The 24,340-nt window shown below is 37.6% G+C and overlaps 1 protein-coding gene across 6 annotated transcripts in view; it reads left to right on the plus strand.

Annotated features, from left to right (window-relative positions):
* The window catches only part of TMEM116 (transmembrane protein 116), a gene marked incomplete at its 5' end in the record, with an annotated part of 144,508 nt that overhangs the window by 1,957 nt on the left and 118,211 nt on the right, over positions 1-24,340 (plus strand). For 3 of the 6 annotated variants that reach the window (XM_081253209.1, XM_081253207.1, XM_081253208.1), the window contains 3 exons: positions 10,556-10,602; positions 11,115-11,178; positions 18,034-18,165. In XM_081253209.1, coding sequence (XP_081109335.1) covers positions 10,589-10,602; positions 11,115-11,178; positions 18,034-18,165 — 210 coding nt within the window. Of the gene's footprint in view, positions 1-9,934; positions 9,983-10,555; positions 10,603-11,114; positions 11,179-18,033; positions 18,166-24,340 lie in introns of those variants that run through there. The other 3 variants (XM_081253210.1, XM_081253206.1, XM_081253211.1) reach the window with 2 other exon arrangements.

Consider the following 24,340-nt stretch of genomic DNA (forward strand, 5'->3'; position numbering starts at 1 on the left):
AATTGTCTTAATGCTGCCTTTTAATAGTGCCCTGGTCCCAGTCAGTTACCTCATGGTTTAATTAGATTGTTGGCTTCAGGACCTTGACAACAACAACTATCTACACAAATAAGCCAAGGATAACTCCATATTTAGGAAGTCATAAAATCCCAGAGTTGACTCTGTTGTGGAAAATCAAAAGGCTCACCCTGGGTGAGGTAGGAAGGAGGAGGTGGCAAGGCATGTTACTTGAGTGTGCATATGACTCAATGTAGCAGCTGGAGTAAGGAAGAAGGAAAATGGCATGGTCTGCTAAGACAACTAATACATAAATTCTCCCATCTTTTTTTCTAACATCATCAAGCTGGTGAGCCCCCAGTCGCATTGACATCTTTTATTTCTCATATACACAAGGCATGTTCCTGCCTCAGAGCCTTTGTGCTGGCTTCCTCCCTCTAGAACACTTTTCTTCAAGATATTCATATGGCCGGCTCCTTCATTTCCTTTAAGTCTTTGATCCAATGTCAGCTTCTTAAGATCTACCCTGACCATACTTAAAAAAAAAACTGCTTCTCCCTGACACCTCCCTGCTTTCCATCTCCCTTCTCTCTGTTATTTTTTTCTCCATAGCACTCTTCAACTTAACATACTGTATAATTTGCTTGTTTTCTTTTTAAAAATTGATTAATGAGTTAATTAATTTGGCTGCACTGGGTCTTAGTTGTGGCTCACGGGATCTTTCGTGGCGGTACGTGGGCCCTTCATTGCGGCGTGCGGGCTTCTGTCTAGTTGTGGCCTGTAGGCTCCAGGGCATGCGGGCTCAGTAGTTTTGACGCACGGTCTCTCTAGTTGTGGTGCACGGGCTCCAGAGCACATGGGCTTAGTTGCCCCACGGCATGTGGGATCTTAGTTCCCCGACCAGGGATTGAACCTGCGTCCCCTGCATTGGAAGGCGGATCCTTAACCACTGGACCACTTAAGGAAGTCCCTGCTTATTTTTCTAAGTATCTGTTCCCCGTGAGGGGTGGGTTTGTTTTTGTTTTTATTTTTGTTTTGTCTTTTTGGTTCACTGTTATATCCCCAGCACCTAGAACAGTGTCTGGCACATGGTAGATGCTCAGTACATTCTTGTGCAGTGAATAAATGAATCAAGTCAATGAAAGAGGAACTATTCCATAGCTGTCTCTCAAAATTCCATTGTTCCTCTCTGCATTCCCTTCTTAGATCACATATTGTACTTTGGAGCTGTCCCATGCCTTAGAGGTAATTGCTTTTCCCCTGCAAGGCTTTGGTGATATTAACGCTAGTTTTTTTGACATAGATGTCTTAATGAACACTTAAAGCAGATTTCACATTAAAACATTGTTATAGAAGGAAAATTTACTCCACAGTATGATTTTCTCCAAGCCCCATCCTCCTTTAAGAAGCTTTCAATATTTTTTTTAATAGCAGGATTATTCACATCATAACAATTTTTAAAAAGTATTTTATTTATTTGGCTGCGTTGGGTCTCAGTTGCGGCACGTGGGGTCTTTCGTTGCAGCACGCGGGCTCTTCATCGCCGCCTGTGGGCTTCTCTCTAGTTCTGGCGTGTGGGCTTCAGAGCACTCAGGCTCTCTGGTTGTGGCGTGCGGGCTCTAGAGCACACGGGCTCAGTAGTTACAGTGAGCAGGCTTAGTTGCCCCATGGCATGTGGGATCTTAGTTCCCCAAGCACGGATCGAACTTGTGTCTCCTGCATTGGAAGGCAGATTCTTAACCACTGGACCACCAGGGAAGTCCCAAGAAGCTTTCAATATTTAATAACTATTTACTGAACATATTTTACGCACCACACACTCTTCTGGAGGCAAGGGTTACACTGGTGAACACAATAGATGTGCTCCCTGCAGTCCTAGAGGAGAGACCAACATTAAATAAGTATACAAATAAATATATAATTACAAATTGTGATGATTTCTAAGAAAGAAAAGTTGAGGGCTTATGAAAGAATATGATGGGGGTGATTAATTTGCATTGAGGTGCATGGAAAACCTCTAAAAACAATTATATTTGAGCTGATATAAGACCTAAAGCATGAATGGGATTCAGCTCTCAAGGAACTTACCCTTGATTGATGAAACAAACACTAAATAATTATATAAATAAATTTAAATTGCAGATTACTATGTGTTAGGAAGCATTTTAGGAAAAATAACTAGTATGTGCGAAGGTTCTAGAATGAGAAATAGGGAATTCCCTGGCGGTCCAGTGGTTAGGACTCTGTGGTTCCACTGCTGGGGGCCCGGATTCGATCTGTAGTGGGGGAACTAAGATCCCCCAAGCTACATGGCGTGACCAATAAAATAATACAGAATGAAAAAGAGCTTGAAATGTTTGAGGAACAAAAAGAATTCCATTCTGGAATCTTTTAGTAATAAAAACATCAGCAAAGAAGGAGATTATATATGCGGGGATGTAGGGATGTTTACCACAGAATTGTTTGCAGAACGAAAAATAAAGGAAATTAAGGAAAACAAAACCTGAAAACAGCCTACATGTCCACCACGAGAGGAAATGTTGGGTAAATTATCTTATGTGGAATACTATACAGCTATCAAAATTGATTAGAACTATTTATATTAAAGTGGAGAGATATCCATGAAATAACAGGTGAGAACAGCAATGTATACAGAAATATATGATCCCATTTTTAAAAACCTACCATACCACTGTAACAACCTCTGTATATATATGTGTGTGTGTGTGTATGTATAGAAGAATATATATATATATATATCGATATGTTTTAATGAGAATAGAGAGTGATGTAGAGAAATATGCCAGGCGTTTTGCATTGGTTACAGTTTAGGGGAGTGGAGAGAAAGAAAATAAGACTCTAACAAAAGGAAAAAAGGTTATTATGGAATAATGTTGAGCAAAAATGTAGAATATAAAATACTAGCTATAGAATTACTACAAACATGTAAAAATTGAATATGCATAAGGACAAAGACTTAAAATAACAAAAGTAAAACTCATTTTGACTAGATGAGATTGCAGCAAACTTTTTACTTTAGATTTCTCTTATTTTAATATTGTTTTTTCAATAAAGTAACATTAAAAAATGCATAGAGATTTTAACATCCAGGGATCAGATCATTTCAGCAGAGATGTTTTTCTTTCTTCTTTTGTCCCATGTTCAATTCATGTTGTTTTGTCTTATCTTATGCACTGTCATAAGCCACCTGAAATATTATCTAGGTCAAAGTGGGATGTAAATAAGTAAATAAAAATAACCTAATTCTTGCCAGACTCTTCCCTTTTTAATCTATCCTGCACACTGCCAACATGTTACTCATGATAGTATCATGTAAAAGGATAATAATAATACTTGCTTCATAGGATTGTGAATGGATTAAATTAATGTATAGGAAGCATTTAGAATAGGGCCTGGCATATACTACATACTCACTAAGGACTAGTTATATGGTAATTATGTCATGTCATTTATTTGCTCAGAAGTTTATAATGGCACCTCTGCAGGGTAAAATTCAAAGGCAAGAGCCTCTACAATCTAGTTGTAAATAAAAATGCCACCTATAATATTACATGTAGGACTTCCCTGGTGGCGCAGTGGTTAAGAACCTGCCTGCCAATACAGTGGACATGGGTCAAGCCGTGGTCCAGGAAGATCCCAGGATCTTCCCAGGATCTTAGCTGCCGCAGAGCAGCTAAGCCCATGTGCCACAACTACTGAGCCTGTGCTCTAGAGCCTGTGAGCCACAACTACTGAGCCCACATGCCACAACTACTGAAGCCCACGGGCCTAGAGCCGGTGCTCTGCCGCAAAAGAAGCCACCACAATGAGAAGCCTGCGCACCGCAATGAAGAGTAGCCCCCACTCGCCACAACTAGAGGAAGCCTGTGCACAGAAACGAAGACCCAATGCAGCCATTGATAGATAGATAGATAGATAAATAAATAAGTAAAATTACATGTAGCTACTGAGCTCTTGAAATGTGGCTAACCGGAATTGAGACATAAGTGTAAAATACACCCTGAATTACAAAGTAATTAAGAAAGTGAAATATTACAGTGATTTTTATATTGATTATATGTTGAAATGACAAAATTTTAAATATTTGGGTTAATAAAATATATTATTAAAATTAATTTTACCTGTTTTTACTTTTTAAAAAGTTTTTTAGAAACTTTTAAGTTACATATATGGCTCACATTACACATTTATTGGATAGAATGACTGTAGTTTTTTTTTAATATAAATTTATGTATTTATTTTTGGCTGTGTTGGGTCTTCATTTCTGTGCGAGGGCTTTCTCCAGTTGCGGAGAGCGGGGACCACTCTTCATTGCGGTGCGCGGGCCTCTTACTGTCACGGCCTCTCCCGTTGTGGAGCACAGGCTCCAGACGCGCAGGCTCAGTAGTTGTGGCTCGCGGGCTTAGTTGCTCCGCGGCATGTGGGATCTTCCCAGACCAGGACTCGAACCCGTGTCCCCTGCATTGGCAGGCAGATTCTCAACCACTGCGCCACCAGGGAAGCCCCAGACTCTAGATTTTTAAAGTAAAATGTTGCTAACTTTTTCTTTGCTAAAAAAATTTTGCTCTCTTTTCTTATTGAAGTATAGTTGATTTACAATGTTGTGTTAGTTTCAGGTGTACAGCAAAGTGATTCTTTTTCAGATTCTTTCCCATTATAGCTTATCACAGGATATTAAATATAGTTCCCTGTGCTATACAGTAGGACCTTGTTGTTTACCTATTTTATATATAGTAGTGTGTATATGTTAATCCCAAACTCCTAATTTATCCCTCTCCCCTCTCTCTACTTTGGTAACCATAAATTTGTTTTATGTGTCTGTGTAATTCTGTTTTGTAAGTAAGTTCATTTGTGTCTTTTCTTTTTTTCGGCTGCACATCACGTCATGTGGGATCTTAGTCCCCGACCAGGGATTAAACCCATGCCCCCTGCAGTGGATGCATGGAGTCTTAACCACTGGACCACCAGGGAAGTCCCTGTATCATTTTTTGAGATTTCATGTATAAGTGGTATCACATATTTGTCTTTCTCTGTCTGACTTACTTCACTTAGTGTGATAGTCTCTAGGTCCATCTATGTTGCTGCAAATGGCATTACTTCATTCTTTTTTTATGGCTGAGTAATACTCCATTGTGTATATATACCACATCTTCTTTTTTCTAATTCTTTAAAAACACATCTTGGGACTTCCCTCGTGGCACAGTGGTTGAGAATCTGCCTGCCAATGCAGGGGACACGGGTTTGAGCCCTGGTCCAGGAAGATCCGAAATGCTGTGGAGCAACTAAGCCCATGCGCCACAACTGTTGAGCCTGTGCTCTAGAGCCTGCGAGCCACAACTACCGAGCCCACTTGCCACAACTTCTGAAGCCCGCGTGCCTAGAGCCCAAGCTCTGCAACATGAGAAGCCACCGCAATGAGAAACCTGTGCACTGCATCGAAGAGTAGCCCCCACTTGCCACAACTAGAGAAAGCCCGTGTGCAGCAAGTAAGACCCAACAACAAAGACCCAATGCAGCCAAAGATAAATAAATAAATTGATAAAAACACATCTTTTGGATAGTTCATTCTAGAATCTTGCCTGAGATAAATACTAAGATCTTTGCAGATTCTACTATCCTTTCTCCTTATAAAAAATTTTTAGTTACCAACAGCTTTCTACAATTTCTACAACTTCTAGCAATTTCTACAATTTCTAGCAATTTTTCCAGTTTTACATGAACTCTCAGATTTCATTCAGTGGTTTATTGGGTTAACCTGCAAGTTTTACCAAAGCCCTGGAGTGTAATTTGTTCAGGCCAGGAGTGCTGTATTCATTTAGAGCAGTCAGGTGCTCTCTTACAATCTTTATCTTCAGTTCCCTCTTACAATGTTTTACACTTTTTATTCTAAATATTATTCTTTTCAGTAGGAGAGACAGAAACATGTTGTCCATTAATCATTATACCATGAGTTTCAACAATGGGATATATCCTTCCTTCCTTTTGTCCCAAACTTCATTTTTTTGGATAACAGTTTTATTAAGATATAATTTACGTACTGTACAATTCATCCTTTTAAAGCGTACAATTCAGTGGTTTCCGGTATATCCATAGAGTTGTACAACCAGCACCATTATCTAATTTGAGGATATTTTTATCATCCTAAAAAGAAAGCCTGTGCCCATTAGCAGTCACTCCCCATTCCCTCCCAAACTACCTTTCTAGCTCTAGGCAACACTAATCTACTTTCTGTCACTGTAAATTTGCCTGTTTTGGACATTTTTTTAAATTAATTAATTTATTTGGCTGCGTTGGATCTTTGTTGCGGTACATGGGATCTTCCTTGCGGCATGTGGGATCTTTTGTCGTGGCGCTCATTGCGACGTGTGAGCTGTTTGTTGTGGCGCGCCGGCTTCTCTCGAGTTGTGGTGTGCGGGTTTTCTCTTCTCTAGTTGTGGCGCAGGCTCCAGAGCACGTGGGCTCTGTAGTTGAGGCGCACAAGATAAGTAGTTGTGGCGCATGGGCTTAGTTGCCCCGTGGCATGTGGGATCTTTGTTCCCTGACTAGGGATCGAACCCGCGTCCCCTGTATTGGAGGGCAGATTCTTAACCACTGGGTCACCAGGGAAATACCCTGTTTTGGACATTTTGTATGAATGAAGTCATACAGTACATTGTCTTTTGTGACTAACTTTTTCACCTAGCCTAATGTTTTCAAGGTTCATCCATGTTGTAGCATGTATCAGTACTTCTTTCAATTGCTAAATAATATTCCACTGTACTGATATAGCATATTTTATTTATCTGTCCACCAGTTGATGGACATTTGTGTTGTTTCTACTCTTTGTCTATTATGCATAACACTGTTATGAACGTTTGTGTCGAAGTTTTTGTGTGGACGTATGTTTTAATGTCTTGGGTATATACCTAGAAATAGAACTGGGTTTATACCTAGGCGCTGTCATATAGGATATGTTTAACCTTTTGTGGAACTGGCAAAGTGGCTGCAGTATGTTATATTTCCACAGCTGTGTATGAGGTTTCCTATTTCTCAACATTCACTTGCTATTGTCTTTTTTTTTTTTTTGCTATTGTCTTTTTATTATAGCCATCCTAATAGGTGTGAAATGTCATCTCGTGATTTTAATTTGTATTTCCCTGGTGGCTTTTGATGTTGATCATCTTTTCATGTGTATTAGTTATTCGTATTATTTTGGGGAGAAATCTCTAATTTAAAACCTTTGCCCGGGAATTCCCTTGCGGTCCAGTGGTTAGGGCTTGGTGCTTTCACTGCCAGGGCCCAGGTTCCATCCCTGGTCAGGGAGCTAAGATCCCCCAAGCTGTGAGGTGCAGCCAAAAAACAAAAAATGAAAACACAAACCTTTGCCCATTTTTAAATTGGGTTGTGTTATTGAGTTGTAGGAATTCTCTATATATTCTACATATAAGTCCCTTATTAAATATATGGTTTACAAATACTTTCTCCTATTCTGCGGGTTGTCTTTTTTACTTTCTTGATGGTATCCTTTGAAGCAGTAAAGTTTCTAATTTTGAAGAAGACCAATTTATCTATTTTTTTCTTTTGTTACTTGTGCTTTTGTTGTCATATCTTAGAAGCAATTGCCTAATAAAAGAATTCTTTTGATGTCCCATTAATTTTTTAAATTAACTTTCCCTGTTTTCCCATTAACCAGTTTCCTGTTAAGAGTACTGTATGTGTTAAGAGTGAGAACTATGATCAGACTGACTGAGTTTGAATGTTGGTGTTACCACTTGATAATTCTGTAACAAGAGGGAAAATGACACAACTTCTTTAAGCCTCAGTTTTTTCATCTGTTAAATAAGAATAATACTTCTTACCTCAAAGGTTGTGTTGAGGATTAAAATGCTTACAGAGAAAGCACTTGATAATTGGTAGCTATTATTACTAGAAATTTTCTTTAAGTACTATTTTTGCTTAAATTAAAATACTTTACTACATAGGTGTTTTTCTTGACTTTGTATCCACTGCAGTAACTTGCTCATGGTAGAAGTTTAATGAATATCTGTTAACTGAAATTGATATGTAACATATAGTAGTAGCCTGTTACATTGAGAAATGAGATGTGTTTCAGCTTGCTAAGGAGCTAAGTAAAAAGAAAAGACAAAACTGAAAATAAATATCACCCAGTTCATCATTTGGGCTTGGGTTAGCCCTTGTAGAAAAGGAAATGGGAGAATTATGATTCCAAAGACATTTCAAAGGGAAACAGTGCTAAATATACAGAAGGGAGGGGCTTAATTTAGAGAGAAAAATAGAAAAGTAAATCCCCAAATGTTGGTTGGTGGCATAAGACATTTTAGAATAGATGCCAAAAGAGAAAAAGTTCTCTTGCCAAGAACAGCAGACTGATTTGCCATGGTTGTTCTCTGAACAATCTGAGATTTGTTCTTGACTGAGACAAGAGTCCTTTGTCCAAAAGCGTTCTCTTATCACTTGGTGAGACTGTCATTAGTCCCCTCACCCTTATTAGATAGACGTATGATTAGAGGCCTCAAAAGACTCCCTAAGGGGCTTCCCTGGTGGCGCAGTGGTTGAGAGTCCGCCTGCCGATGCAGGGGACACGGGTTCGTGCCCCGGTCTGGGAAGATCCCACGTGCCGCGGAGCGGCTGGGCCCGTGAGCCATGGCCATTGAGCCTGCGTGTCCGGAGCCTGTGCTCCGCAACGGGAAAGGCCACGACAGTGAGAGGCCCACATACCGCAAAAAAAAAAAAAAAAAAAAAAAAAAAAAGACTCCCTAAGATTTTATGGTAGGGATTTCTGATCCAGAAATATACTGGTATTTTAATTTGTTTATCTAATAATGTAAGCAAAGTGATTAGAGCCTACCTCTACTTAACAATGTCCTGTATTCCACTGCACATAATATTCTTAATTTCATATGAATAAATGAATAATATATTTAAATTACTCAACCCGTGCAAATGATCTAATTTATGTTATCAATAAATATTTGTAAAATATATGAGTGTGTGGTTAGATGAAAGATAAATGGTTATGTAAATGAAACGTTCTTCCTTCTGCTTTCTCCTTCCCCCAATTTTTGTCCAAATTTTATCAGTTCTTTCAAATAATGTTCAAATGCCAATCAGTGTACATTATTTTTGTGTACAGATGATTTGAGATTTGGTATTCAAGCTATTTTTCCTACCATATTATAAGCTCCTGGAAATCTGGGTCTGATCTTTTTTGTCTTTATATTTTCCATAACACAGCATTTTACACAAAGTTGATATATAAACATAAGCATATTCAATGAATTGTGTAATTTAGTAATATTATATTTACATTTATAAATGTAATATTACTACAAATATTACAAATATTATATAATATTACATTTATTGTATTTATGGTGGAAATTTTGGTACAGAATATTTAAGAAAACATTAGTATTATGAGACATTAATAACCCTTTCTCTTCACACCTTTTCCAGATATTACTAAAAACTTACTGATTGAGTAAATTATATAGTCTGTCTTCCCCAACACAGGCTTCTGTCCCTAAAGAGGGACAGGTTTCAAACAGACCTCCCTTCTTCCCTATTTTTCTCTCCCTTTTTTCTATTCTATTTCTCTCTTGCAGCTCTATTTACCTTTTCATGGTGACTCATTCTCTGTACTTTTTATTAGTCCTACATCTTGCCCCTTTTTACAATTCCTAATGCTTTTTAGAACTTTGTTTCCTTTTCACCTGCTCTTTCTATTTTTGTTCTTTCTGCTTGGCTTTCTCCTCCACTTGTCGCTACTTCTCTCCTTGCCCTCAAGATACAGGGCAGGATTGGGTAGGGAGGAGCCCAGCTGGGTTAAGGGTGGAGCTACCTGTTTACTGCTTGGGATTCAGAACCTGACCAGGAAGGATCAGGCTGCTTGAATTTAGCTGAGGCCGAAGTCCGTATGGCCTTCCTACCAGAGGCTAGCATTTTGGAGGACAATTGGAACTTGGTGAGACTAGAAGCAGCCCCTCTCTTTGTTTTTCGATCCCCCTTCCTTCCTCCCTGTTCTGTATTTTTCACTCACAGCGTCTCTTTCCATACTAACGTTTCTTCTTCCTTTTCCCCTGTTGCTTACTATTCTGTTTTTTCTGTCTGTCTAGCTGTCTGTCAGTCAACTTTATTTAGTATTTGTTTGCCTTTTGTGTTACCCATTATTTCCACATATCTGTCTGTTCTCTCAAAATTTAACTTTTTCTACCTCTTTCCCATTTTATTCTTCCCTTTACTAATTTTCTCATCCAACTCTCTTTTTTTCCTTCAGTCATTTTCTATCCACCTGTCTATTCTTTTTATCTCACTGTTTCCCAGCCATGTAGCAATAAGGGAGGAAGAAAGGAGCCACCCTGGCTTTCCAGGGGCCTGTTCACCCTTCTTACTCATTCTCAGACTTGTAGTGCGTTTTGATTAGGCACTGAAGAGTTTGTGCTCTGCACAGATAGTTAACAAACAGTGAAATTAGAGAAAGGTTGAATATTAAATTTTAAAAGGCTTAATTTTATTCTTACTTTCTCTTTTTATTTAGTTATTTTCTGCAATACAGTGGATACAGTTTGTTATGGCTACTCTGAGGTAAGTTTATTTAACCTCATGTAATGTGACTGTTTTGAACTAGTACAACTAGCAAAACTGGAGACAAACAAAACTGGAGAATTCTGAAGTTTCTATATTTTTTCCCTGGGGATTTGCTTTTACTCATTAGTTAGAAATGCTGTTCTTTACCATGTTGACATTATCTGATTAATAAAATGTAATAACATCAACAACAATAATAACAAAAAAAACAGATTGAAGGGTAACATCTGAAAATCAAAGGACAATTTGGTCAACAGGATTGATTTGCAAAATAAGTTGTGAAGTGCTCACTTTGGTAGCACATATACTAAAAATTGTAATGATACAGAGAAGATTAGCATAGCCTCTGCTTAAGGATGACACACAAATTCGTGAAGCATTCCATATTTTTAAAACATTTGTGCAGTTTATTTTACATCAATTATATGTCAATAAAGCTGTAAAAAAAAGTAGCAAAAACAAAGGAGCCCCAACTGTCCTGTTTAATGATAGTCTTTTATCTCTGCCAGTGTTATAGGTTCAAGTTCACTTATTGCTTATGCTGTATTCCAGAACATACAGAAATCTCCAGAGGTGAGCAGTCTCTTTCTGTGTTGGATTTGAACTTTTAGTGACTTAGCTTTTGAAATAAAAAAGAGAGGTGTCCCCTATAAATGATGGAATAATGCTATGAATTGCTTATAAATTTGTCGTTTTGATCTAATACATTGAGATATTTTAGACATTGCCTCAAATATCTCCCTTTTCTTTTAAGTAGTTATTTTAACTATAATTTTGAATACTGAGGAATTGACTAAATGTGGATTAGTGGATAAATGTAGATTTTTGGGGGTATGTATTAATTATTAAAGTCAAAGAAACAAAGTATTGTTTGAAGCCTATATGCATTCTAAGCATGGTAGGGTCCTGCCTAGAGGTGAGTTTTCCGATGTTGATATCTTGGTAAAATTGCTAGTGGGGCTGGAAATAGTTCAAAGACTGTTATACAAAAGGTATTTATTTTGCTGTTCTGGCTTTCTAGGCAGTTACAATTTAATGGTGAAAGTAGAACAAAAATACATCCTATGTAAAACTATTCATACCAAAAAAGTCAAGTCAGAAACCTTCCTTTTATTGAGGTATAATTGACAAATAAAAATAGTATATACTTAAGGTATTAAAAAAAAAAAAACAATCAGGGAGTTCCCTGGTGACCTAGTGGTTAGGATTCTGGGCTTTCACTGCTGTGGCCCAGGTTCAGTCCCTGGTCCCACAAGCTGCATGGTGTGCTACCAAAAAAAAAAAAGATTTTAAGAAAAATGTAACAAAACTGCTTCTATAATCAGGTCATGTGGCACAAAATTAAGCAAAATGTAGTTTAGGACATGTATGAGAGAGCTTTTGTAAAGTGGAAAATGACACATTTAGCTTAGCTATGGCTAAGGTCTCATAGCTAGTAAGTGTTAGACCTAGAAGTTGAGGCAGACTTATCTTGTTCCAAAGCTTCTTCTCACATACACTTTTAAACCACTGAAATATAATGTCTAATGAAAAGAGAATTTTGAATTTCAGAGGTAGCATGTGACTATGTAAGTAAAACTAGAAAGTAGAAGTCTTGATACCGTATTGTCAATTGCCTGCCAAAGTAATCTTAGGCCACACATCTTCCTGTGATGTGGATTTCCCTAATGTTTCTTTCCTGAATGTTTGTTGAAATTTGAGTTCAGATGTGGTTAAGTTAATAAAGTATAAGTTACCTTGTGGAGAGAGGTAAGCAGAGATTCTCAGTACTTACTGACCTTTTGGGCTAGATGGTTATTTGTTGTGGGTGGCTGTCCTGCATCTTAGGATATTTAGCAGACTTTACCCAATAGAGGTAGCAGCAACCTTGCTCACCCAGTTGTGAGAACCAAAAATATCTTCAAGTATTGCCAAATGTCTTCTGAGAGAGGCAGTCACTCCTGGTTGAAAACCACTGCTCTAGGGTGACCTCTGCCATAACAGTGGGTTAGACCTTTATAAAGATGTGGGGTCTGGTTTGGCCTGGAATGTGACCTTTTATTTCTCTGGCTTCGGTTCTCATACCTTTCACATAACCAGAGCCTGAAGGACCTTAGTAATCATTAATTCAGTGGTTCCTACACATTCTGCTTTTTTGGCGTAGGGAAGATTCCAGTTTTTCCAGCTTAAAAATGTCAGCCATGCTCTGCCATTTTTCCTTTATTTCTTCATCAAATAACATTTTTAACAGCATAAACACATGGAAGGCATAATCTGAAAAAGACAAAAATTATTAAATTAATGATTATAGTAAATTGGAGAAATCCATGGGAAATCTTTGAGGGGACTAGCTGATTAGACAGTAACTCAGAGAGGCAACCTTAAGAGAGAAGGAAGTAACCCAGGCCAGCCAGTGTTAAAAAAAAAAAAAAAAAACTCGAGGCAGATATACTTTGTTGCACTTGAGTGAAGTGCACTTCATTTCCTTGTGAAGGTCGCTTTTGATATTCTTTGTAACTTGATTTCACTAGAAATATTAGGAAGCAGGGTTTTGGAAGAGTATAAATATGAGTTACTTTAGGTGTTTTACCTTACCAGGTTAGACCTGGACCCAGAACCTCCTTAGAGAAAGCCTTTCACACAATGCATTCCGTCCCTGCACCTTACTTTGCTCTTGATTTAAATGAGACAAGTACAAATATATTTAAAGTTTTTGCTTTCATATTTAGGATCATGTCTTAAGCGTTTTCGTCTTATTACCGTGCACTATGCTGATTGTATTTTTATTTATTTTAATTTAAAAAAATAAATTTTTTTTTAATTATTATTATTTTTTGCGTTATGCGGGCCTCTCACTGTTGTGGCCTCTCCCTTTGTGGAGCACAGGCTCCGGACGCGCAGGCTCAGCGGCCATGGCTCACGAGCCTAGCCGCTCCGCGGCATGTGGGATCTTCCCGGACCGGGGCACAAACCTGTGTCCCCTGCATCAGCAGGCTGACTCTCAACCACTGTGCCACCAGGGAAGCCCTAATTTTTTTATTTTTTAAAAAAATTTTGGCTGCACTGCGCAGCATGTGGGATCTTAGTTCCCCAGCCAGGGATCAAACCTGTGCCCCCTGCAGTGGAAGCACGGAGTCTTAACCACTAGACTGCCAGGGAAGTCCCATTTTTAAAATTTTTTATTTTTTGTATTTTTCTTAAAGCATGACCTGTATCATACATTTCTCTGTATTACCTTTGACACAGTATCTTGTTAAACATAGAAGGGGTGGAATCTTTTTTAATTTCAATAATAGGTGCTCAGTTAAGTTTTGTTGTTTAATTGATTGATTTTATCTCCTGTTACTAGAACTCATGATTTTCCAACCATGAGTGAAAGTATATAAACCTCTTTTTATCCTTTATTTCTGTGCCAAAGACCTTAGGTGTGTTTTAATGGCCAACAGTTCCCTATATATAAGGCTATTTATTGACTCAATGACCATAACTATGTTCTTGCTCACAAAAGCTGCTTGGCCGCCTTTCTTCTCCAGAGTTTATTTTGTATTCAGTTTTAATTTTTTACCCATTAACAGTTATAAACTTGTGATAGGTCATAGACCAGTAAAATCTATGAATATGCCACCTGGCTGGAACCTTAACAGGCTTCCTTGTAGCAAAGGATATATATTATTAAAATAATAATATCTGGTATTTAGTAAATACAGTTTAAAATATTATTTCACTTGTTTTTGTTTGTGTTAGCCAAAGCAGCTTGACCATTTACCTGTATTAGCAAGGTATTAGCGTCTTAACTTTCCTCTCATTTGGAAGAAAAGTATGAGAAAAATTCCCTTTTGTACAGGTGAGGAGATTAGTTCTTATATTAGGTAGTATCTGTTGATAACTTAGTAATTTTTTTGCACGGGGGGCACATCCCAGGGACCGGGCCGGCCTGCGGACCCAGTGGTGGGGGCACCAAAAATTTTTAAATTTACTTATTTACTGTGAGATATACCAGCCATGGTTTAGAAGGCATAAAACTCATCTATGTAATGGATGGCTATAAACAAAACCTGGGACAAGAAATAGGAATCGCTCGTATCCCCAAACATTCCTACTGTGCTCCTTCCCAATCACAACCTCACCTCTAGCAGTAACCACTATCCAGGTTTTTGCTTAATCATTTCTTGGCTTTTATGTACAGTTTTACCAGTAATGTATATATCCCTAAACAATTTAGTTTTGCATTTTTGAACTTGACATAAATGGGGTAACACTATTTTTTGGTATGTATTGCTTTGTGATTTGCTTTTTTCCCTCAGTATCACTTCTGAGATTTGTCCATGGCGTGTACAGCTCTGGTTCATTTCTTTTTCACTGATGCTTAGCATTCTATATTATGAACATACCACAATATATCTATCTGTGCTGCTATAAACAATCTTGCACATGTCTTCTGATGCACACATGCAAAAATTTCTCTAGTGATTTTACCTAATAACAATATAGGATATTCATATCCCCTAGATAGTTCCAGACTTTTACCAAATAGTTGTGCCAGCAGTGTATGAAATGTCCTATTGCTTCATGTTCCCATTAATATTTGATATTGTCAGACTTTAAAAATTTTTGCCATGGGTGTGTAATTTTCATCTCATTGTAGATTGATTGATTGACTTTTGGTCTCCTTATAGTTAATTTTTTAATTTCCTTGATTACTAATGGGGTCAGGCATACTTTCACATTTTTACAGCCATTTGGATTTCTTAAGTACCTGTTCAAATCTTTTGTCCATTTTTTTCTGTTGGTTTTTCTTATTGCTTTGTAAGAGTTTTTGTTTGCTTTGTTTTTTTAAAATAAATTTTATTTATTTATTTATTTTTGGCTGCGTTGTGTCTTCGTTGCTGCCCGTGGGCTTCTGTAGTTGCGGCGAGTGGGGGCTACTCTTCACTGTGGTGCACGTGCTTCTCATTGCAGTGGCTTCTCTTGTTGCGGAGCATAGGCTCTAGGTGTGCGGGCTTCAGTAGTTGTGGCACGTGGGCTCAGTAGTTGTGGCTCATGGACTCTAGAGCACAGGCTCAGTAGTTGTGGCACACGGGCTTAGTTGCTCTGCTGCATGTGGGATCTTCCAGGAACAGGGCTCGAACCCATGTCCCCTGCATTGACAGGTGGATTCTTAATCACTGGACCACCAGGGAAGTCTGTGCTTTGTTTTTAATATTGTTTGGATACTGGTCCTTTGTTAGTCATATGTGTTAACAAATATTTTCTCCCACTTTGTGGCATGTCTTTTCACTTTCTTTTTTTTTTTTTGCGGTACGTGGGCCTCTCACTGTTGTGGCCTCTCCCGTTGCGGAGCACAGGCCCCGGACGCGCAGGCTCAGCAGCCATGGCTCACGGGCCCAGCCGCTCCGCGGCACGTGGGCTCCTCCCGGACCGGGGCATGAACCCACGTCCCCTGCATCGGCAGGTGGACTCTCAACCACTGCGCCACCAGGGAAGCCCTTCACTTTCTTTATGGTGTCTTTTGACACAGACATTTTTCATTTGAATGTGGGCAAATTTTTCAACTATTTCTTTTAGATCTTTTTGTGTTTTGCTTAGGAAAAACATCCCCTAACCAGTAATTAAAGACATTGTCCTATATTATCTTTAAGAAAACCTTTATAAATGTTGTCTTTCACGTTTAGGTCTTTAAACTAGTTGGGACCGATTTTTGAGCATGTGAGGTAGAAAGTAGGGGCCCAATTTAATTTTTATCCATATGGATACCCAGTTGTTCTAGTACCACATTTTGAAAAGACTGTTCTTTCTCCATTCACCTAAAAAGCCACCTCTATCATATATCAGTAGTTTATAGGGGCTTCCCTGGTGGCGCAGTGGTTAAGAATCCACCTGCCAATGCAGGGGACATGGGTTCGAGCCCTGGTCCGGGAAGATCCCACATGCCACAGAGCAACTAAACCTGTTCACCACAACTACTGAGCCTGCGCTCTAGAGCCCGTGAGCCACAACTACTGAGCCCACGTGCCACAACCACTGAAGCCCACCCGCCTAGAGCCCATGCTCCGCAACAAGAAAAGCCACCACAATGAGAAGCACACGCACTGCGATGAAGAGTAGCCCCTACTTGCTGCAACTAGAGAAAGCCCACGTGCAGCCAAAAATAAAAAATAAATAAACATTTTTTAAAAACCCATTTATATATATATATGCTTAGGCTTGTTTTGGGCTCTCTATTCTGTTCCGTTGGTCTATTTGTCCATCTCTGGGCTAGTACCACTGCATCTGCTTTATATTGTGCCCAGCTTTATATTGTTTTGATATGTGTAGGACAAGTCGTCCTCCTCCTTTTTCTTCTAGTGTCATAGTTAACTTGATATTTTGTATTTCAATATCAGATTTAGAGCCAACTTTGTCAAATTCCACAAGAAGATATGTTGATACATAATTGAGATTGCATTTAATCTGTGTATCAACTTAAGGAGAACTGACATTTTCATAACATTGGATCTTACAGTCCATGAGCATGATATATTTCTTCACCTTAGATCTTTGGTGTCTTTCAATAAACATATTATAATTTTCTCTACAGAGGGGCCAAAACTATTATCAGGAAAGTGGGATTGGGGAGGCCAAAAGGAGAAGGATACTAGAAAATGAGAAAGACAGACTTCAGCAATGCAGATAGAAATTGAAAGACAACATATACAATTCATGCTGATATTTTCCTCCACTTTGACTTTCATTGATATGAAAACCTGTGAAATGAATAAGGTCTTAGGATCTAGTACATAACATGGTGATAATAGTTGATAACACTATTGTACAATTGAAATTTGCTCAGAGAATAGAACGTACATGTTCTCACACACATATGCAAAAAGGTAAAATATGTGAGGTGATGGATGTGTTCATTAACTTGAGGGAAATCCTTTCACAATGTATATGTACATCAAATCATCACGTATACTTTATCTTGCAGTTTTATTTGCCAATTATACTTCAATAAAGAAAAAAAGAAAAATGCAAATTAAACTCTATGAAGATTAAAAAAATACCTGTTTTCATTTTCTTTGAGTTCTCAACCATATCCTAAAACACTCAGGTGATAATCTCATTTCTTATTGTTAGAAGATGTTGGCTGTGCAGCTAGAGCACTTAAAATTTCCCATTTGTGGTATGTCTCCATCACAAAATTTCTCATCTTTTCACTGTTTCCTTGAGGAAGAAGTTCCAGTGCTAATACTTCCATGAGTACTCTGGTTCCAGAACAGTTGGGATAGTTGTGATTACAGATTACTTTCTACCTGGAGTATTCTTTTATATTCTGCAGTCAACCAATAGCAGAGGCCCCAGAAAAATTATGCCCAGTTTTCTACTAGAAGGGTAAAACATAAAAGTAATTAATTGTTACATTCTCCTGTCTATATCATTTTTGAAATTATGAATTTTATTCCTTTACAGATAAGGCCACTCATTTATCTGAGCTTCTCTGACCTCCTCCTGGGGATATACTGGCTCATTGAGGCACTTCTCTATGGAACTTCAGCAGCCAATAAGGACATTGTCTGCTATAACTTGCAAGCAGTTGGACAGGTGAGTGCTACTAGATTGTGATAGTACCTTGTACGAAAGGCACACGCTGATTTAAATAAGAAGTGAAGATAATCCATCCTGGGAAGCAGGACCCTTTTGTTTATTGTTACACTTTGAAACAATAGCTTTTATTGTTTTTCCCCATTAAAAAACTACTTATTTATTACAGAAAATTTGGGAAATTCAGAGAAGCAGAAAGATAATTAAAATCACCCAGATAGAATCATTCTTTAATATTTTATGTATATTATATATTTCCAGTCTTCTTCTCTGTAGGTATATGCATTTTAGAGCAAATAACACATTAATACTTTTTGTAATCTGCTTCTATTATTCAACATAGTGTGACCATATTTCCATGTAATGGAATATATTTCTACATCTTTTGAGATTATTGCATGTTTTTTATTATATTAATAAACATTAACTTTTGGAAATACTACATATGATTATATATGAGTTATATATCTTTCATAGATTTTATCAATGGATTAACCCACATAGTACCATCAGTATATAATGTTTCTGAGACTTGGGATGTGAAAAAAGTAGAGGTTAATATGCAGTCTACTCACTGCTGGATGCTTCCTCTGGGATTTGTTACTAGAGGGGAAATTTGTTTTAATTTAGTAGGAAAATACTAATATGTAATTAGTGGTATGAAATCCATGTACTAATAATATGTTACCTATCTTATATAGATTTATTTATTTTTTTAAACACGTGTGTGGGTTTTTAAATTTTTATTTATTTATTTATTTAGGCATTGGGTCTTCGTTGCTGTGCGCAAGATTTCTCTAGCTGTGTCGAGTGGGGGTTACTCTTCGTTGTGGTGTGCAGGCTTCTCATTGCTATGGCTTCTCTTGTTGCGGAGACAGGCTCTAGGCGCACGGGCTTCAGTAGTTGTGGTATGCAGGCTCAGTAGTTGTGGCACATGGGCTTAGTTGCTCCGCGGCATGTGGGATCTTCCCGGACCAGGGCTTGAACCAGTGTCCCCTGCATTGGCAGGCAGATTCTTTCTTTTTTTTTTTTGGTACGCGGGCCTCTCACTGTTGTGGCCTCTCCCGTTGCGGAGCACAGGCTCCGGACACGCAGGCTCAGCGGCCATGGCTCACAGGCCCAGCAGCTCCGCGGCATGTGGGATCTTCCCGGACCGGGGCACGAAGCTGTGTCCCCTGCATCGGCAGGCAGACTCCCAACCACTGCGCCACCAGGGAAGCCCTGGCAGGCAGATTCTTAACCACTGTGCCACCAGGGAAGTCCCTCATATAAATTTAAATATCTTAGAGACGTACTTTACTCAATCCTGATAATAACCTCATAAATTAAATAGAGTTAAGGCTGTATTGTTTTCTCAGATAATAATAAAAACCCATATTGTATCTGAATAATAATATTATAGTCTTGGAAGTAAAAAAAAAATCTGCATTGGAATCTTGGACCTGATTAACTTGGTAATCTTATGCAAGTACTTAATCTTTCTGAACTTCAGTCTCCTAAATCTGTAAAATAGTCATTAATAATATTTACCTTGTGCTTGGCACAGATGTGATTAAAGTTACTTTATTTTTTTGAACTTTATTGAACTATATATTTAATAAACTACATGTATTTAAAGTGTACATTTTTTACATATGTATGAAATCATCACCACAATCAAGATAATAAACATTCCTATTTCTATCACCCCCCTGCCAAATTATTTCAAGTATTTTTTCCTTAACTTCATAGACTGGATGCATTGTAATAGTTGTTTTTAAAAATACTGGTTGGATGTTTCCAATATCTGGCTCACTTCTAAATTGGTCTTCTCCCATGAGAATGAGTGACATCTTTCTGTCCTTTGTATATAGAATGTAATTTTTGTCTCATCATCTTTAGGCAGTGGTTCAGATCTTAGTCTAATTCTCTAAGCCTTGGCTGTGCTGGTTTGGGACTGTCATGTGCATGCATGGTGCAGGGGTGAGGCTGGGACTTGTATGGAATCACACACAGAATTAGGGCATCTTCTTTTCTGGCTCTATCATTTCTGGGATTCCCCCCACACTTTCCTGCCTGAAGAAAGCCCTTCTCTAGTTTCTGTAGGCTAAAAGATGGGATTTTATTAGAGTTTTAGGTGCCTACATTGAGCAGCCTCATGATTGGGGTACACACTTGAGGCAAAACTGTGAGAGAGAAAAAGAGAAAAAGTTTGGGAAACATTTCTTGCAGTTCACTTCTCCACATTTGACTCCCTTCTGTAATCCACTTGCTTTTTTTTTTTATTTTTCAGAGTCCTCAAGTAGTTGATTTTTATATTTTTTCCAGAGTTTTTGTTTGTAAGCAGTGGGAGGGATGGGCTGTAGAGTGCTTAAACACAGTAGCTTATTTATTTAGTCAGTTTATTTTTTTTAATTGTGGTAAAATACATGTAACATAAAATTTACCATTTTAATCATTAAAAATTTGAAAGTTGTAGTAAAAATACATAACATAAAGTTTAATGTCTTAGCCATGTTTAAGTGTACAGTTCAGCAGCATACATTCACATTGTTGTGCAACTATTACCACTATTCACCTTCAGAAATTTTTATTATCCCAAACTGAAGAACTCTGTATCCTTTAAACAATACCTCTCCATTTCTCCTACCTTCCAGCCTCTGGTAACCACCATTCTACTTTCTGTCGCTATGAATTTGACTACTCTAGGTACCTCATATCAGTAAAATAATACAGTATTTGACCTTTTGTGTCTAGCTTGTTTCACTGAGCTTAATGTCTTCAAGGTTCATCCATGTTGTAGCATGTGTCAGAATTTCTTTTTTTTTTATTTATTAAGGTGTTGATTTATAATATTATATTAGTTTCAGGTGTACAACATAGTGATTCAATTTTTTAATAGATTATACTGTTTAAAATTATTATAAAATATTCTATATTTTATAATATTCTCTGTGCTTTATAATATATCCTTGTGTCTTATTTATTCTATACATAGTAGCTTGTACCTCCTAATCCTCTACCTGTTTCTTGCCCCTCCCCCATCCTTTTTCCCACTGGCAGCCACTTGTTTATTAGGTATATCTGTGAATCTGTTTCTGTTTTGTTATATTTATTTGTTTTATTTTTTAGATTCCACATATAGGTAAATAACATACAGTATTTGTCTTTCTCTGACTTATTTCACTAAGCATAATACTCTCCTGTTCCATCCATGTTGTTGCAAATGGTAAAATTTCATTCTTTTTTATGGCTGAGTAATTCCATTGTATATATGTACCACATATTTTATATCCATTCATCTGTTGATGGACAATTAGGTTTCTTCCATATCTTGGCTATTTTAAATAATGCTGCTATGAAGATTGGGGTGCCTATCTTTTCAAATTAGTGTTTTCTTTTTCTTGGATATATACTCAGGAGGGAAATTGCTGGATCATATGGTAGTTGTATTTTTAGTTTTTTGAGGAACCTCCATACTGGTTTCCAGAATGACTGAGTCAGCTTACATTCCCAAGAACAGTGTACTAGGGTTCCCTTTTCTCCACATCCATAACAACATTTGTTATTTGTGGTCATTTTGGTGACAGCCATTCTGACAGGTGTGAGACAGTATCTCATTGTGGTTTTTATTTGCATTATCCTGATAATTAGCAGTGTTGAACAATTTTTTGTGTGCCTGTTGGCCATCTGTATGTCTTCTTTGGAAAAACATCTATTCAGCTCTTCTGCCCATTTTTAAATTTGGTTGTTTGGTTTTTTGATATTGAGTTGTTTGAGCTGTTTATATATTTTGGATATTAACTCCTTATCAGACATATCATATGCAAATATTTTCTCCTATTCCATACGTTGTCTTTTCATTTTGTCAGTGGTTTTCTTTGTTATGCAAAAGCTTTCAAGTTTAATTAGGTCTCATTTGTTTATTTTGCCTTTGTTTCCTTTGCATGAGGAGACTGATCCCCAAAAACGTTGCTATGTCAAAGAGTGTTCTGTTTGACAGAACACTCTGAGTGTTCTGTTCTGTTTTCTTCTAAGAGTTTTATGGTTTCCTGTCTTACACTTAGGTCTTTGATCCATTTTGAGTTTATTTTTGTATACGGTGTGATGAGATGTTCTAAAATCATTCTTTTACACGTAGCTCTCCAGTTTTCCCAGCACCACTTATTGAAGAGTGTCATTTCCCATTGTATATTTTTGCCTCTTTTGACAGATTAATTGACCATAAATGTGTGGGTTAATTTCTGGGCTCACTATTCTGTTCCATTGATCTATGTGCCTGTTTTTGTGCCAGTACCATACTGTTTTGATGACTGTAGCTTTGTAGTATAGTCTGAAGTCAGGGAATGTGATACCTCCAGCTTTCTTATTTTTTCTCAAGTTTGCTTCAGCTATTTGGGGTCTTGTGTGGTTCCATATAAATTTTAGGATTATTCGTTCTCATTCTGTGAAAAATGTCATGAATATTTTGATGGGGATTGCATTGAATCTGTAGATTGCTTTGGATACTATGGACATTTTAACAATATTAATTCTTCCAATCCATGAACATGGTGTGTCTTTCCATTTCTTTGTATCATCTAAAATTTCCTTCAGCGTTTTGTAGCTTTAAGAATATAGGTTTTTCACCTTCTTATTTAAGTTTATTTCTAGGTATTTTATTCTTTTTGATGCTATTTTAAATGGAATTGGGTTTTTTTTTTTGCTTTCTCTTTCTGATAGTTCTTTATTAGTGTATAGAAAACAACAGATTTCTGTATATCAGTCTTGTGTCCTGCAGCTTTACTGAATTCATTGATGAGGTCTAACAGTTTTTTGGTGGAGACTTTAGGGTTTTGTATATGTAGTATCATGTCATCTGCGAATAGTGACAGTTTTACTTCTTTCCTTCTAATTTGGAATCCTTTTATTTCTTTTTCTTGTCTGATTGTTGTGGCTAGGACTTCTAATACTATGTTGAATAAAAGTGGTGAGAGTGGGCATCCTAGTCTTGTTCTTGATCTTCAAGGACATACTTTCAGCTTTTCACTGTTGAGTATAACGTTAGCTGTGGGCTTGTCATATATGGACTTCGTATATTGAGGTACGTTCTCTCTATAGCCAATTTGTGGAGAGTTTTTTTTTTTTTTTTTTTTTTTGCGGTACGAGGGCCTCTCACCCTTGCGGCCCCTCCCGTTGCGGAGCACAGGCTCCGGACGCGCAGGCCCAGTGGCCATGGCCCACGGGCCCAGCCGCTCCGCAGCATGCGGAATCCTCCCGGACCGGGGCACGAACCCGTGTCCCCTGCACTGGCAGGCGGACCCTCAACCACTGCACCACCAGGGAAGCCCTGTGGAGAGTTTTTATCATAAATAGATGTTGAATTTTGTCAGAAGCTTTTTCTGCATCTATTGAGATCATCATATGATTTTTATTCTTCTATTTGTTAATGTGGTGTACCACATTGACTGATATGTGGATTTTAAACCATTCTTGCATTCAGGAATAAATTCCACTTGATCATGGTATATGATCCTTTTTCTGTATTGTTGAATTTGGTTTGCTAATATTTTGTTTAGGATTTTTGAAACTATATTCATCAGAGATATTAGCCCATAACTTTCCTTTTTTGTAGTTTGTCTAGTTTTGGTATCAGGGTAATGGTGGCCTCATAGAATGAATTTGGGAGTGTTCCCTTCAATTTTTTGCAGTGATTTGAAAATGATAGGTATTATGTCTTTATATATTTGGTAGAATTCCCTTGTGAATCCATTTGTTCCTGGACTTTGTTTTGCTGGGAGTTTTTGGATTACTGATTCAATTTCACTACTATTGATCAATCTATTTAGGTAATCCGTTTCTTCTTGATTCAGTCTTGGAAGATTGTATGTTTCTAGGAATTTATCCATTTCTTCTCAATTGTCCAATGTGTTGGCATATAACTATATGTAGTATTCTTTTATTATTTTTTTTTAGGTTTCTGTGATATGAGTTGTAATTTCTCCTCTTTCATTTCTTATTTTGCTTATTTGGGTCCTCTCTCTCTTCATTAATGAGCCTGGTTATAGGCCTATCAGTTTTGTTTATCCTTTCAAAAAAACAGCTCTTGGTTGCATTGATGTTTTCTATTTTTTCTTTTTGCTCTCTCATTTATTATATCCTCTTTGATCTTTATTATTTCCTTCCTTCTGCTGACTCTGGGTTTTGTTTGTTCTTA

This window comes from Mesoplodon bidens, assembly GCF_964165515.1.
Source record: "Mesoplodon bidens genome assembly, chromosome: 13".
Taxonomy (NCBI): domain Eukaryota; kingdom Metazoa; phylum Chordata; class Mammalia; order Artiodactyla; family Ziphiidae; genus Mesoplodon; species Mesoplodon bidens.